Source organism: Diadema antillarum, unplaced genomic scaffold, assembly GCF_040938485.1.
Source record: "Diadema antillarum isolate AM-2024a unplaced genomic scaffold, OU_Dant_1.0 seq00000814_RagTag, whole genome shotgun sequence".
In the NCBI taxonomy this organism is placed as follows: Eukaryota; Metazoa; Echinodermata; class Echinoidea; order Diadematoida; family Diadematidae; genus Diadema; species Diadema antillarum.
In genome coordinates this window covers 326,203-340,577 of record NW_027271693.1, presented here as the reverse complement: position 1 = coordinate 340,577, position 14,375 = coordinate 326,203, and the positions used below count along the sequence as shown (strand labels likewise).

Sequence of the window (14,375 nt, the reverse complement as noted above, 5' to 3'; positions counted from 1 at the left end):
TTGTCAATTCGAGGGTGCTGATTCCAAATCCGATTGATGCCACTCGCGTAACCTTGAGCATTTTCGGCAAAATGCAAAAATCCAAAATGGCCGCCAGATATGCTAATTCGGCCGTGATGAACACAATAATGTGCCTTATATGACCAATTATTCCACCAAACTTTATACATTTTTGTTCCTAGAGTTACTCCATCTGCATTTGCAAGAGAATTTTCATTTCACATAGGTTCATATAGTATTTAAAGGTCATTTCTTATTCAAAATGGCCGCCATTCCTATGCTTATGTGCTATATGAATGGCAAAACATATGCATGGAAATGTAGAACAAATTTACTGTATTTCCAGTCCCGTATACCTACGCTGGCATGAAGTGTTGCATGTGTATACAAATATGTTGGGTGTCACTTACAATATAGAGGGCCTTCATGTATATTTGAGCATTTAATATTCATAAACCTTACGATGTTTAACACAATTTCTTATATACTTCATTTTGTCTCAACGAATTCAAGTTCACTAAACGTCTCGCAAGAAATCAATATACCATCACATTCTACATGCAGGTTGAATATAGAAATGTAATACTAACACAATATAATAAGAAGTCTACATGAATAGTATTTATCAAATAATGTTGAAAATGGAGGGGAAGCTAGAAAACAAAGCTTCTAATATACATTCCCCTAAAACCATATCAACAAAGTACAGAAAAATCCTATACAGTAAGTGCAGAGATACATGGTTGCAGACAAAAACACATCGGACATTAATGACCCAACTAAAAACCCTTTCCATTGTACATTTGTTTTTACCAGCAAGGAGTGGGGGGGGGGGGGGGAGGGAGGAGTCCTGAGGCGAGTTTGAAATGGATCATAACCTCCATCTCTTTGATATGATATAATTTAGAAGTACCGCCTTGATATTATCGAGCAAACTTGATTTTCTTCTTGAATTAAAACAACAAAAACTGGTGAAGGCATAAACGAAACTGTCCAAACGCAATACGGTACAAATTATTAATTAAACATCAACCAAGGAGCAATGTAAATACTCTTTCAGTTCTCTCACAGTTCCCAGGAGTTGATAATATACACTTTGACATCATGATCTCTTTCAGTCTTGTCTTAAAAATAAAACTGTCATTTTTATTGTCTTTAAAGAACCCTGCAATTGGATGTTTGGTAGCAGGCGACATCAGCCCCATATTTGAAGAATTCTCAGGCTAAAGATGCATATTAGTCCTGCAATTGCTTTAATTGCAACCACATCTGGTGATGTTCAGCACTTCCTCAGGAGTCAGAGGGCAATTTTGCCATAGAAACTAAATGAAGACATGAAGACTTGCTTGATCACCACCCGTTGAAGCCCTATGGCTTTGTTGCCAGGCCAGAGACAGTTGTAGGTAACTTGGATGGTATCAGAGACGACATCAGACCAGCATCTGCACCAACCTGTTTTGGGGTCAAAGCTTTCAAGTTACGGGAGGGAAATCTAGGTTTGTGGGATTTCAGACGCATTGATGGCAGGTTGTTCAAGGGGGCATTTCACACTCTAAAAAAAAATCCGAGTCAGAACTGACCCGGAACTGGGTCCGTTGTGGTCACACACCATTCCGGGTCAGAAATGACAAGGAATGGGGTCAGATATGACCCCATCCAGAGTCATGATTGGATCAGGGTGACCCCATTCCGGGTCTTCATGACCAAATTCCAAGTCATCAGGTGTGTGACCCCAACGGACCCAGTTCCGGGTCAGTTTTGACCCAGATTTTTTTTTTAGAGTGCATGAAGCGCTTTGTCAGATCTTTTCTTTTTGACAGTTGTTATAAGCTACTAAAATCCTTGCATCTTATTGGCCGAGAGCAAATTTGTCAGACAAATTTGTCAGACAAAACGCTTCATGAAATGCCCCTATGCTATCGTGTTTAGAAGGTCAGGGTATGCGTTGACGGCACTGGTGAGGTGGTGACACTTGTCTTGTCATACTTTCCTTCCAGCGTGAGGGAGAGTGATCGAGAGCCAGTGAAGAAGGGTGGACTTCCTTAGCCCATGCTTGGAAGGCTTGCCACAGAGGGCTACCTTGAACATAGCGTTGGCAAGATGGTTATTAAGATGGAAGGCATGGGTCTGATGATAATCTTATAAAGGTTGGGGCAAAGTCGCCAGAAGGTGAAGTACTCCTCTATTGTCTTGAGATGGGTCAGTACTCGGCTGAAGTCATCCAAGGACTTTCTATGAGACGTAAAGGCGAGATCATCTGCAAACTTCCTACGTGAAGCGAATGTTATGTCACCATGTATATGTTAAAAAGAGCTCTAGTGGAGTTAGTTTACAGCCACCATTAAGGAGGCCATCATTCAGAGTCCTAACACAGCCGGTCTGGTTACCTAGAGCAATCCTGAATCTGCAAGTGCTGAAGATTAAAGACAAGCAGTGTGAAGTTGTTATAACACTGCTTTCAGAATGAGGCAGCACTGCACAGATCTCAGAGTCTCTCTTGACATCATATACGCAAACACATTCACTTCGAAAAAAATGGTGATAAAATTCATCTACCATATACAATTCATCTGGGTTAACATGAAAAACTTCGGGGCATTGTTTTCATTTCAGAGATTTGACGACAGGAAGTGAGGTGGTCCGTTTTTTCCTTTTTCCCCTGCCTCATATTCTTTCTCGCATGAGGGGACTGAAAAGTTTGTATAATATCGCTTTTAGATAATGTAGAACAGGACAGGTAATTGGAATTTTCATTTGTGTGATCATCTAGGATTCAGCCTTTTAATTTAGTAAATGAGAGTGAATATTATACTGTCAAACATCTCAAGGCAAGTAAGTGTCAAATGTTCATATCTAATAATTCCTGATAAACAATCTTGACGTTGGCGTCAATTCAAGCTTTGGTGGATTTTTTCCAAATTCCTAGGGAAAAATTCAGATTGAGGTACGCAGCAAATTCAGATGTTTGCATCAAACAATATAACAGCTTTACTAACAACCTTCTGATTTATAATCAGCACACAAATTGATAAACAGTGTACCTGAGTGACAGAAAAAAAGAAAATGTGTTTATTTCCATGTACACTTTGCCGTTCATATTGTGCAGGGGTATATGAGTGGCATTCATTTTGAAGTTTTGTATTAAGAAGAATATAATAAGCCTAAAAACAATAGATTTTCTGTTTGTTTCCTTGTTTTGCTATTGGCACTCATCAGATTTGCATTGCACATGCAAAACTTGATAAAAGTGAAGGTATGTGACTAAAGATTCGTCTTCTATTTCTCTGCATATTTTTTGCCATTCATATAGTACATGAGTATAGGAGTGGCGGCCATTTTGAATTGAAAATAAGCTTAAAATACTAAATGTGCCTCTCCAAATGAAAAATTTCTTGTATGTGTAAGTAGAATTACTCAAGGAACAAAAATTTAAAAAACTTTCATGGAATAATCGGTCATAAAATTGACATAACTGGGATTATCATGGCCAAATTAGCATATATGGCGGCCATTTTGGATTTTTGCATTTTGCCGAAAATGCTCAAGGTTACGCGAGTGGCATCAATCGGATTTGGAATCAGCACCCTCGAATTGACAAGAAACCATCAAAAAACATTGTATATATAAAAAAACAAGGTTAGGTGCACTTTCTATGGAGCCTAGCCTGGACTAATATGCCAAGTTCTTTCAGGAGGGCTTTTGATATATTTTTTTTTTTTGAAAGAATTTTTGCATCCTAAGCTGATGTTAAAGTAAACTCTGACTTTGTCGCCATCGCCATGGAAAATGCAATGATGTATAGAGTTCTAAAGTGTGATGTCATAGCCATTTGTTGCCATGGAAACTGCTTCTAACCTACCTCACCTGACCCTAGTGTTAATGCGCACACCAGGTTCCAACCCAAGCGAAAACAAAAGACTTTGACATTATCACTTCAGTACTCTATTCAATCTAACCATTTGCATTGCATCATACTGCATTTTGTAATATACCTATCTTTTTTATATCTTTTTATACAGGACGTGGGAAAACTTATAAATGCTGGCAAGGACCCACCAGCCAAAAGCAAGACGTCATCAAAAAGGCATCATGATACAGAACAGCCTTCATTAGTACTCCATAGAGAACTCGAGAGTCAAATCAATGAGTACAAGAAAGCCCAGCAGAGGAGGAAGGCCCCCGAGAAGGGTAAGCTAGAGGACCAGGCATTACCGCTGGATCGGAGGCGGATGCAGAAACCACCTCATCAGAGCATTTCTGGAGGAACAGGTAGATTGGCAGGTCGGGATAATGCCATCGCTGCGGATCAGGTCGACCAGGAGGTGTCAAACCAGCTGAGCAACAGTGCCCACAAGGCCAGCCCAAACCAGCGGCCCGCCCAGGCCGCCGCGACCGCTACCAATGGCACCGGCGGCGCATACGACCCCGCCCGGGTGCAGCGCTACCGCAGCAAGCTGGTGCGCATCACGCCCACGGGCAACGCCTCCCTCGTGCTGGAGTACGAGGCCAAGTGCCCCATCGAGAGCAAGGACGCCATCTCGGCGCTGAGCCGGGCACAGACGGTCGCCTGCAAGCAGGAAATCACGGACATCGTGTGCGCCACCTCCCGGCGGTCCCTCTACCCTCTGCAGCTGCCCCGCTACTGCCCCCACCCAGGTAGGTGATATTCCACTCCAAGGATGTTGCCTTGAGAGAAACTTCGGAGCAATGCATACAAATCTGCTTCCTCTCTGTCAAACAACAACAAAAAGAGAAAACATATTGTCCCACGTCGCCTGCTTCTTCCCCCCTTCTTTCAGTCTTCCCCCTTTCAACTCTTAGAAGCACGGACGGGGACCCCATCGGTTTTCATTACCGCTGCAGCTGTGAATCTATTGTAGGTATTTGTCGCGTCGATACGTTATTCATGACTCCATCCAAGTCAGTGCAGCTCAGTGCAATTGGTTCCTCTTAATTGAAAAGGGAGGGATACACTGCCTGAATCACACTTCTCGCTGGTAATGCGACATGGCATCAGGTAAACAGGGCCATTTCAGGCTAAATGATTAATGAAGAAAAGCCATTTCATACGGTTTCTTCCCCCATTTACTGAAAGTTGAAAGTCTTTTCCTCACGACACGTAGCCATGTATGAGAATTTTATAGAGACTGTGGTGCCCTCATGCAGAATAATCAATCATTAAATCTTATGGAGATCAGAGCTTCAAAACACAGTGCAGTACTCATCATTTTAAATCTTGTGTATGTGCCTTCAATTTCAATTCAAATGATTTTATTTCTATATTAAGTAATACAAAGCAGTATACATAACGCTTCCTTGAGTGCATAATACTGTTAGGAACTTTGAATCACATATTGTTTCAACCAAACATGGATACAATATTAGAATAATATCAACCTTTGTTTTTTAGATAAATACATATAGATATAGATAGGTGAAGAGAATGAGCGATAGTAGGTGAAATGATACAGAGATTCATGCAGACATATTATTGTGCATGATGTAGATGAATCCACTGTTTTGGAGCAATCTAATCCAATCTCACCCAAATATGGCAAAAATTTGTGTGGTATCAGCCCACGCTTATTGGCTCTCGCAGCGCCTTACCCAGGGGCACATTTCTTTCTTCTTCTTCTTTTTTTTTTACACTGTGACATCAAATTTCTCTATAGTTCTGGTCCTTCAAAAATGAGGGGAAAAAAATTGGTTGTCTGGTTTTGGAGATCATCCAACAACATGTTACTATCATCCTAGCATTATTACCGTAAAACCAGAAACGTTTTTGGCATGAAACCTTCGCAAATTGGAGCTGACGGCCTATCTAGTGGCATTAAACTTTCCCGAGTTGCCACGGGCATTCAGTGCATTGGGTAGACAAACACTTTCGCATACATTTTACTTTCGCGATCATTGGATCCTTGTGAAATTCACTAAAAATTTCATGCACCATGAAATTTCTGGGTTTACAGTATCCTCTCCAAATTTAATTATCCAAACAAAACATTTGTCGTGTCTTCTTTTCCAGAATCCTGAATCATTTGAGGGTTTGAACATATTTCTCACATCCACTGAGTAAATATGTGAGAAAGATGCAAACATCTCTATAAAAGTTTTGACCTTTTACTTAACTCTGTATTTCCCATCAGTTGCCAGTTTGTACACTACACCAACTGCATTTTGTAAATGGGGTCATAATAGGATTAATCATTCAAATTAGATAATTCTCCAAAAGATGGTATTAACCATTCCCATGGACTGATGTAATCAATTCCACCCTGTTTCTTCCTTTTTGATGTTAGAAAAAGTAGTCTTCAAGTTTTGTGCGTGTGACTTGAACTGTGGATTATGTGCATTGAGTCATGAACACTGCAACATGAATTATACCTTCATTCAAACCAAACCAATAAAAAAGAAGAAGAAGAATAGAGGGAAACACAAAGTGAACTAGAGATTGTAATTTGTCATCACTGACAAATTAAGGTGATCCGATTTTTTTTTATCAATGATTCGGGTCCTGATCGCAATAGGCATGACCATACAAGTTTCATCTGTGTTTAGAGACATTGGCCGTGTTATGTTTGCATTCTCATTTAGCAAAGGGAGTCATATCTGCCATGTTTGGTACCAAATTCTGTATACACTATAACGAAGAAACAGCAACAAGTACATATGACCTTTGACCCACCTTTGCACTCCCAAGATTGCATCTGATGAAATACTAGTAGCGGTTATTTTGTGAAATGATTCTCGCGACATCGTCTATACGTGTGAAAATATGGGAAGGATAGGACAGGTATTCACCAAGATACAAGATGAAACATTTATGACCTTTGACCCTAATTTACATACCCAAGATGTTGTCCGATCTAGTAGTTGTTATATTATTAAATAATGTACGTGACATGAACTAAACATGGGCAAAATAAGGGGGTGATAGGACGTGTTTTTCTTGAGTTATTGCAAAGAAAGTTGCAGAAAAAAAGAAATATCTCAATACATAGAAGATAAGCTTTAATTTCAACCAAGTTTTTTATCGTGATCCCGACATCGTATGAAAAAACGAAGAGAAATTTAACGATAGTGCAAAGTCTCAGCTACAACATATTAAAATCTGGGAGAAATTCACCGAAGGGTAAGTGAGCTAGTGCTCGATAAAGACAATCATGTCAATTTTCGCATTAAAAAAGTTCCCTCCCATAGAGATAACACGTCATAACGAAGATACAAAAAGAAGTACATATGACCTTTGACCTCAATTTGCACAGACAAGATGGCATCTGAGTAAAAAGTAGTTATTTTGTGAAATGATCCTTGTAACAAGGTCTTTACGTGTGCAAAATATGGGAAAGATAGGACATGTATTCACTAAGATACAGGATGAAACACTTATGACCTTTGACCCTAATTTACATCCCCAAGATGGTGTCCGATCAAGTAGTTGTTATTTTATGAAATAATTTACGTGACATGAACTAAACATGTGCAAAATAAGGAAGTGATAGAGGCCGTTTTTCTTGAGTTATTGCAAAGAAAGTTGCAGAAAGAAAGAAATATCTCAATACGTCGAAGATAAGCCTGAATTTCAACCAAAATATTTGACGTGATCCCGACATCGTATGAAAAAACAAAGGGCACACTTACGGTAGCGTAAAGTCTCAGCTACAACATATTAAAATCTGGGAGAAATTTACCGAAGGGTAAGTGAGATGGTGCTCGATAAAGATAGTCATGTCAATTTTCATTCCCAGAAAAACTGCAATCCCATAGAGATAACACGTAAACTGGTCAAATTTGACAAGATTACTTTCAATCCATTTTTACAAGGTGATGCTGATATCCAATCAAAGTTTTGTAATTTTATGTTTGAAAGAACATTAAATAAACTACAACATACTGAAATCTGGGTGAACATTGATAAAGGATTGATAAGATACGCTTGACTAAATTTGAAATTTGATGACGTCATTTTGAAAATTTACTTTTTTTACTTTATTAAGAAATTTGATATCTTTTAATCATTTTGTCAGCATTGCCACCCCATGAAATGACATGTACAACTCATCAGCTTTCAAAATATGTAAAGAAAATGGGGGGTCACCGTCCATCCTGACGAGTAAAATCGGATTTAAAATTGGCAGTTTTTTGGCATAGTTGCACTGTATATCGCCATTGACGCGCGCGCGGAATTTCAACTTTGACGGGCCCGTATGACGTCATAATGAGTTGGATTGACTTGAAACTTGGTAGAAATATTCCTTGACATTTTAGACATCCGATCAAAGTGAAAAAACTGAAAATTTCAATTACATATGAGCTGTGCGTGCGTATATGCGCGCGCGCGTACGCGTCCGTCCGATTTTTTCAATTTTTCAAAAAATGCTCCAAATGGTCTGAAACGTGTGCAAAAAAATTGTAAGCTCGATTGGAGCATACAAATATTTCAACGCGCGCGTACGCGCATGTTTTAAGAGAAAATATGAATTTTGAGAACATGAGTAGAATGCACATAAGTTGAAATATATGTGACGTAAATTTCATTGAAAAATTCTATTCCATTAATGAGATATGATTGAGAATGTGTTTTCATAGAATGACGTCATAGTGACGACACGGTTGACTGATCACAATGATACATTAGATTTGTCGTCTTTGGGACATGATGCATACATGGTATAAGTTTGAACTTGATAGCCATAGCACTTTCTGAGCTAACATCTGCACAACTTTTGGGGAGAAATAAAGAAAAACTAGAGATTGTAATTTGTCATTACTGACAAATTAAGGTGATCCGATTTTTTTTTAATCAATGATTCGAGGTCTGATCGCAATAGGCATGACCATACAGGTTTCATCTGTGTTTAGAGACATTGGCCGTGTGATGTTTGGATTCTCATTTAAAAAAGGGAGTCATATCTGTCATCTTTGGTACCAAATTCTGTATACACTAGATAACGAAGATTCAGCAACAAATACATAATTTAGGCATGACCATACAGGTTTCATGTGTGTTTAGGGACATTCGCCGTGTGATATTTGGAATCTCATTTACAAAAGCGAGTCAGACCTGCCATCTTTGGTACCAAATTCCGTATACACTGTAACAAAGATACAGAATGAAGTATATTTGACCATTGACCCCACTTTGCACAGCCAGGATGGCATCTAAGCAAAAGGTGGTTATTTCGTAAAATGATTCTTGTAACATGGTCTTTGCGTGTGCAAAATATGGAAGAGATAGGACATGTATTCACTAAGATACAGAATGAAACATTTATGACCTTTGACCCTAATTTACATACCCAATATGGTGTCTGACTAAGAAGTTGTTATTTTATGAAATAATGTACGTGACATGAACTAAACATGTGCAAACTTTGAGAACTTTGAGGGTGATAGACGCTGTTTTTCTTGAGTTATTGCAAAGAAAGTTGCAGAAAGAAAGACATATCTCAATACATTGAAGATAAGCTTTAATTTCAACCAAGTTTTTTAACGTGATCCCGACATCGTATGAAAAAACGAAGGGTAAACTACGATAGCCCAAAGTCTCAGCTACAACATATTAAGATCTGGGAGCAATTCACCGAAGCATAAGTGAGCTAGTGCTCGAAAAAGATAGTCATGTCAAATTTCATTTGCAGAAAAACTGCACTCCCTTAGAAATAACACGTCATAATGAAGATACAGAAAGAAGAATATATGACCTTTGACCCCACTTTGCACAGACATGATGGCATCTGAGCAAAAAGTCGTTATTTTGTGAAATGATTCTTGTAACATGGTCTTTGCATGTGCAAAATATGGGAGAGATAGGACATGTATTCTCCAAGATACAGGATGGAACATTTATGACCTTTGACCCTAATTTACATACCCAAGATGGTGTCCGATCAAGTAATTGTTATTTTATGAAATAATATACGTGACATGAACAAAACATGTGCAAAATATGGGATTAATAGCCATTGTTATTGTTCATCTATTGCACAGAAAGTAGTAGAAAGAAAGAAAAATAAAGAAAAAATTATGTTATTTTCATAGAAATTTGAAGGAGAAGCATGAAAAAATCAGAAAAAGATAAAGTTAGGAAAGGAGATTCAGACTAACTAAAGAAAAAGAAGAAAAAAAAGTGTTTAAAAAAATTAAAAAAAAAACTGGCAGGGGTGAGCATCGAACCAGGGACCTTAGGATTACGAGTCGGATGCGCTATGCAATGACCTATTTCATGCTCCATAGGCCCTGTGTATTAAGCAAAATGACGCTGCATCGAAGCCACATGCAATTTTTCAACCAAGTTTTTCGACGTGATGCCGACGTCGTATGAAAAAATGGAGGGCACACTTACGATAGCTCAAAGTCTCAGCTACAACATACTAAAATCTGGGAAAAATTCACCGAAGCATAAGTGAGCTAGTGCTCGAAAAAGATAGTCATGTCAATTTTCTCTGCCAGAAAAACTGCTCTCCCATAGAGATAACACGTAAACTGGTCAAATTTTACAAGGATACTTTCAATCCATTTTTACGAGGTGATGACGTTATCCAATCAAAATGTTGTTTTAATATTAATGAAAGAACATTTCATAAGCTACAACATACTGAAATCTGGGTGAAACTTGGCGAAATTTAAGTGAGATACGCTCGAGTGAATTTGAAATTTGATGACGTCATTTTGAAAATTTACTTTGTTTACTTTATTAAGAAATTTGATATCTTGTAATCATTTTTTCAGTATCGCCAACCTATGAAATGACATGTACAACTCATCAGCTTTTAGAATATATCAAGAAAATGGGGGGTCACCGTCCATCCTGACGAGTAAAATCCGATTTAAATTTGGCGGTTTTTTGGCATAGTTGCACTGTGTATCCCCATTGACGCACGCGCGGAATTTTGAATTTGACGGGCCCGTATGACGTCATATTGAGTCGGATCGACTTGAAACTTGATAGAAATATTCCTTGACATTTCGGACATCCGATCCGTGTGAAAAAACTGAAAATTTCTATTGCATATGAGCTGTGCGTGCGTATATGTGCGCGCGCGTACGCGTCCGTCCGATTTTATCAATTTTTCAAAAAATGCTCCAAATGGTCTGAAACGTATGCAAAAAAAATTTGAGCTCGATTTGAGCATACAAATATTTCAACGCGCGCGTACGCGCACGTATCAAGAGAAAATGTGAATTTTGAGAATATGAGTAGAATGCGCATAACTTGAAATAAATGTGACGTGAATTTCATTGAAAAACTTCATTCCATTAATGAGATATGATTGAGAATGTGTTTTCATATAATGACGTCATAGTGACGTCAGGGTCGACTGATCACTTTGATTTTAGTTCGATTGCCGTCTTTGGGACACGATACATACATGGTATAAGTTTGAACTTGATAGGCATAGCACTTTCTGAGCTAACCTCTGCACAACTTTTGGGGAGAAATAAAGAAAGAAGAAGAAGAAGAAGAAAGAATCCGTATAGATACAGAAGGTGATCCGAGAGGATACTCGGATCACCTAATAATATGTTGTGAAAAATTCTATTCTGAGCAATTATTGAGGATACATATTTCAGAATTCAGCTTCACGTTACTTTTACTATCTCTTTGTTGTTGGTTTTTTAACTAGCATATATATGATTATGTAGTGTTGTATAAAGTGGTGGACACATTCATTATGGATTTTATCTTTACTGAAATTCAAAGCTAAGTTCTTATCCCCAAAGAAATAATACATGACATAAGTTTAAGATTTTGAACTAATTTTTGTTTTCTATTGAAATTTTACTTTACTGTTTCATTGATCAAAGTCATGTTGAATTGGGAAAAAATACACATTCAGATACCGGCATCACATATAGTTTTTAGAACATCATTTCTTTTATGATGACACTTTTATGTGCCTGGTTCTCTGTAAAGCACTCCCACAAAAACATTTCGCTCAGCAGAAGAGTTGCAGATCCTTGTTGGCTCGACCTGGATTTCTAGAGAACATTCTACATATGTGTCAATGCCAAGTGTTAACAGTTCAAACCATGATTAATAGTCCTGTCAACGAAGCCAGTTAGTGGTTGTAAATTACACTGATTATAAATCATGCCTCGCTTGTGAATCCAACTTGTATCAGTGTGGGATGGACTGCCTTGTGTTGTATTTGACGACTCGCGTAATTTACACAGATTTGATCCAATGCTCCCTGTCATCATTCAAACAGATTGAGCAATTATACGTATGAGAGCCTGTGTGAGGTAATTATCAACAAAATAAAGATGGAAGAAGGAACCCTAGGGCAATGCCTGCAGCGTTATACAATAAAAGCACCTGAGATTATGAGAGAAAAACGATAAAAGACTTTGTTGTTACACAATAAAAATGCCCCCGAGGAAAATAAAGCATAGAGCAATATCAACATATCAAGCAGTAGAAGGCGCATGAGATGAATGATGGTGTGTCTTTGATTAAATAAAAATACTACATTGTGAGAATTTACAGATATTATTTGCAAAGGTTTATGATCAAATGTAAGTGCAACTCTAATCCATCTCAAAAAGACTGAAGTGAAAAGAGTATAAGGAGACAAACTGAAGTTTCATCAAATATTAATATGAGCTAAGTTAGGTATGGGATCTTAACTTTGACATGGTCCCATGAAGAAATAATAATGATCACATGACTTCTTGTTTTTGCAAATAATTAAGATAGGAAGAGCTGACCCTGCCATTACCTGAGTCACATTTGTCCCATTGGGTTGTACAGAATAAGTATAAAAACCACGCTTTAGCTGTAGCAGCTCCAACACTTTCCTCTGTTACAGTCATTTGTTCTAAGTTTGTAATAATGATAACAACAACAACATCAGCAGTAATCATCATCATCATCATCATCATCATCATCATCATCAACATCATCATCAACATCAATGACACATAAATAGCATTGTTACATATCACTACAGTAATCTTATGGGATTGTTATGATTATTTCTATTTGATTGCATTTTTAAACAGGAATTTAGTGAGGATTTGGGCAGGTCAGTGAGAAACCCCGAGTGTGAGGTGATGACGGCATCACCTTTTCTAGTTTCCATATAATGTTCTTTTGTCATCAGTGTCACTGTCATGTGAAAATTTGAGAAGTCTTGAATTCCATAATTACTGTATTTTTGAAATGTCTGATACCAATGAAATTTCCTCTGTTCTCTGTTTGATTTTACTCTCTACATTTGACTTTAACTTGGCGTGACTTTTCAATCTGGCAGAAACAACAAATAAATGAATGACAGCAACATTATGCGATTAAGGAACCTTAAAATGGTCTGTCAATTGAATTACACATGGCGTGCCTTTTCAGTCTGGCAGAACCATGAAAAAAATAAATGAATGACAGCCGCTGATGAATCACAAAGCTGGAAGAAACTAAAAGTAAATTGACACTTTCTCACTGTCATCTGTATGACAGTATAAAGCCAACATGATAAGACAAATGAGTAACTACAAGCTCAAACTTTCACCAGGAGTTTTGCCGGGGTAATGTGTCGGCATGTTTACAGGGGATCTCTCAGCCAGTCAGTACGACATGTCGGCATGTCGTTGCTTCCAAGACGTGAGGTCAAGAGAAAGTTCAAGCAACGTCTGTCTGCAGATGGAAGCGCACTGGTGGGTTGGTTGGTTGGTTGGTCCGGCAGATCCTTGTGTGGCTTGACTTGTGTGCAGAAATGAGCTTTCCTGTATGGCATACAATGTACTTGAGTAGGTGCTGCCTGAATTCTGAGCCGAGAGAAAGTGGAAGTTCTTTTGCAAATTTGATTTGATTTGCTTTGTGCATTCCAAATGAATCAGGGATAAGGACAAAGTACCCCATAATTGTCATCAGGGACTTATTAAGTTAGTGGAAACAATGCGTAGTTTTGAAATAAGATATGACAGGGATCAGAAGGGCTACTATGAGAAAAATAAACGATAAGCATGTCATGTTTATGTAATGCCATTCCATTGTTCTATTGTAATGTTTTTGCAGTTACTCCTGTTGGTATTATTTTTGAAGGCATCACTCAGCAAGGCTAAGTAGTTTTGTCATTCTGATGTGTTTTCTTTTCATCTGAACTTCAGAAAGATAGATGTTTTCCAGCATTCAGGTTATATGGCATTATGGTACGCTTTAATAGTTAAATCAAGGTTAAATGAGCACACACTTTTTAATACACAGAACTTTTTATTCATTATAGAATACATAACAGATATGTGAAATCGAAGTAGTGACCCTGTGTGTTGTCCGTATTGTTTTCAGCAGTGGAAAGAGAAACAAACAAGCAAGCAAACAAACAAACAAACCATGCCTGATGATTATCTTTATCCCCCAGAGCCAAACTTGGGGGATA

At 38.1% G+C, this 14,375-nt stretch overlaps 1 protein-coding gene across 1 annotated transcript in view; it reads left to right on the top strand.

The window, feature by feature from the left end:
• The window catches only part of LOC139739741 (xylosyltransferase 1-like), a 132,125-nt gene that overhangs the window by 77,590 nt on the left and 40,160 nt on the right, over positions 1–14,375 (top strand). Inside the window, exon 2 of the mRNA XM_071650345.1 lies at positions 4,020–4,656. Within this exon, the coding sequence (XP_071506446.1) occupies positions 4,020–4,656 (637 nt within the window). The remainder of the gene's footprint in view (positions 1–4,019; positions 4,657–14,375) is intronic.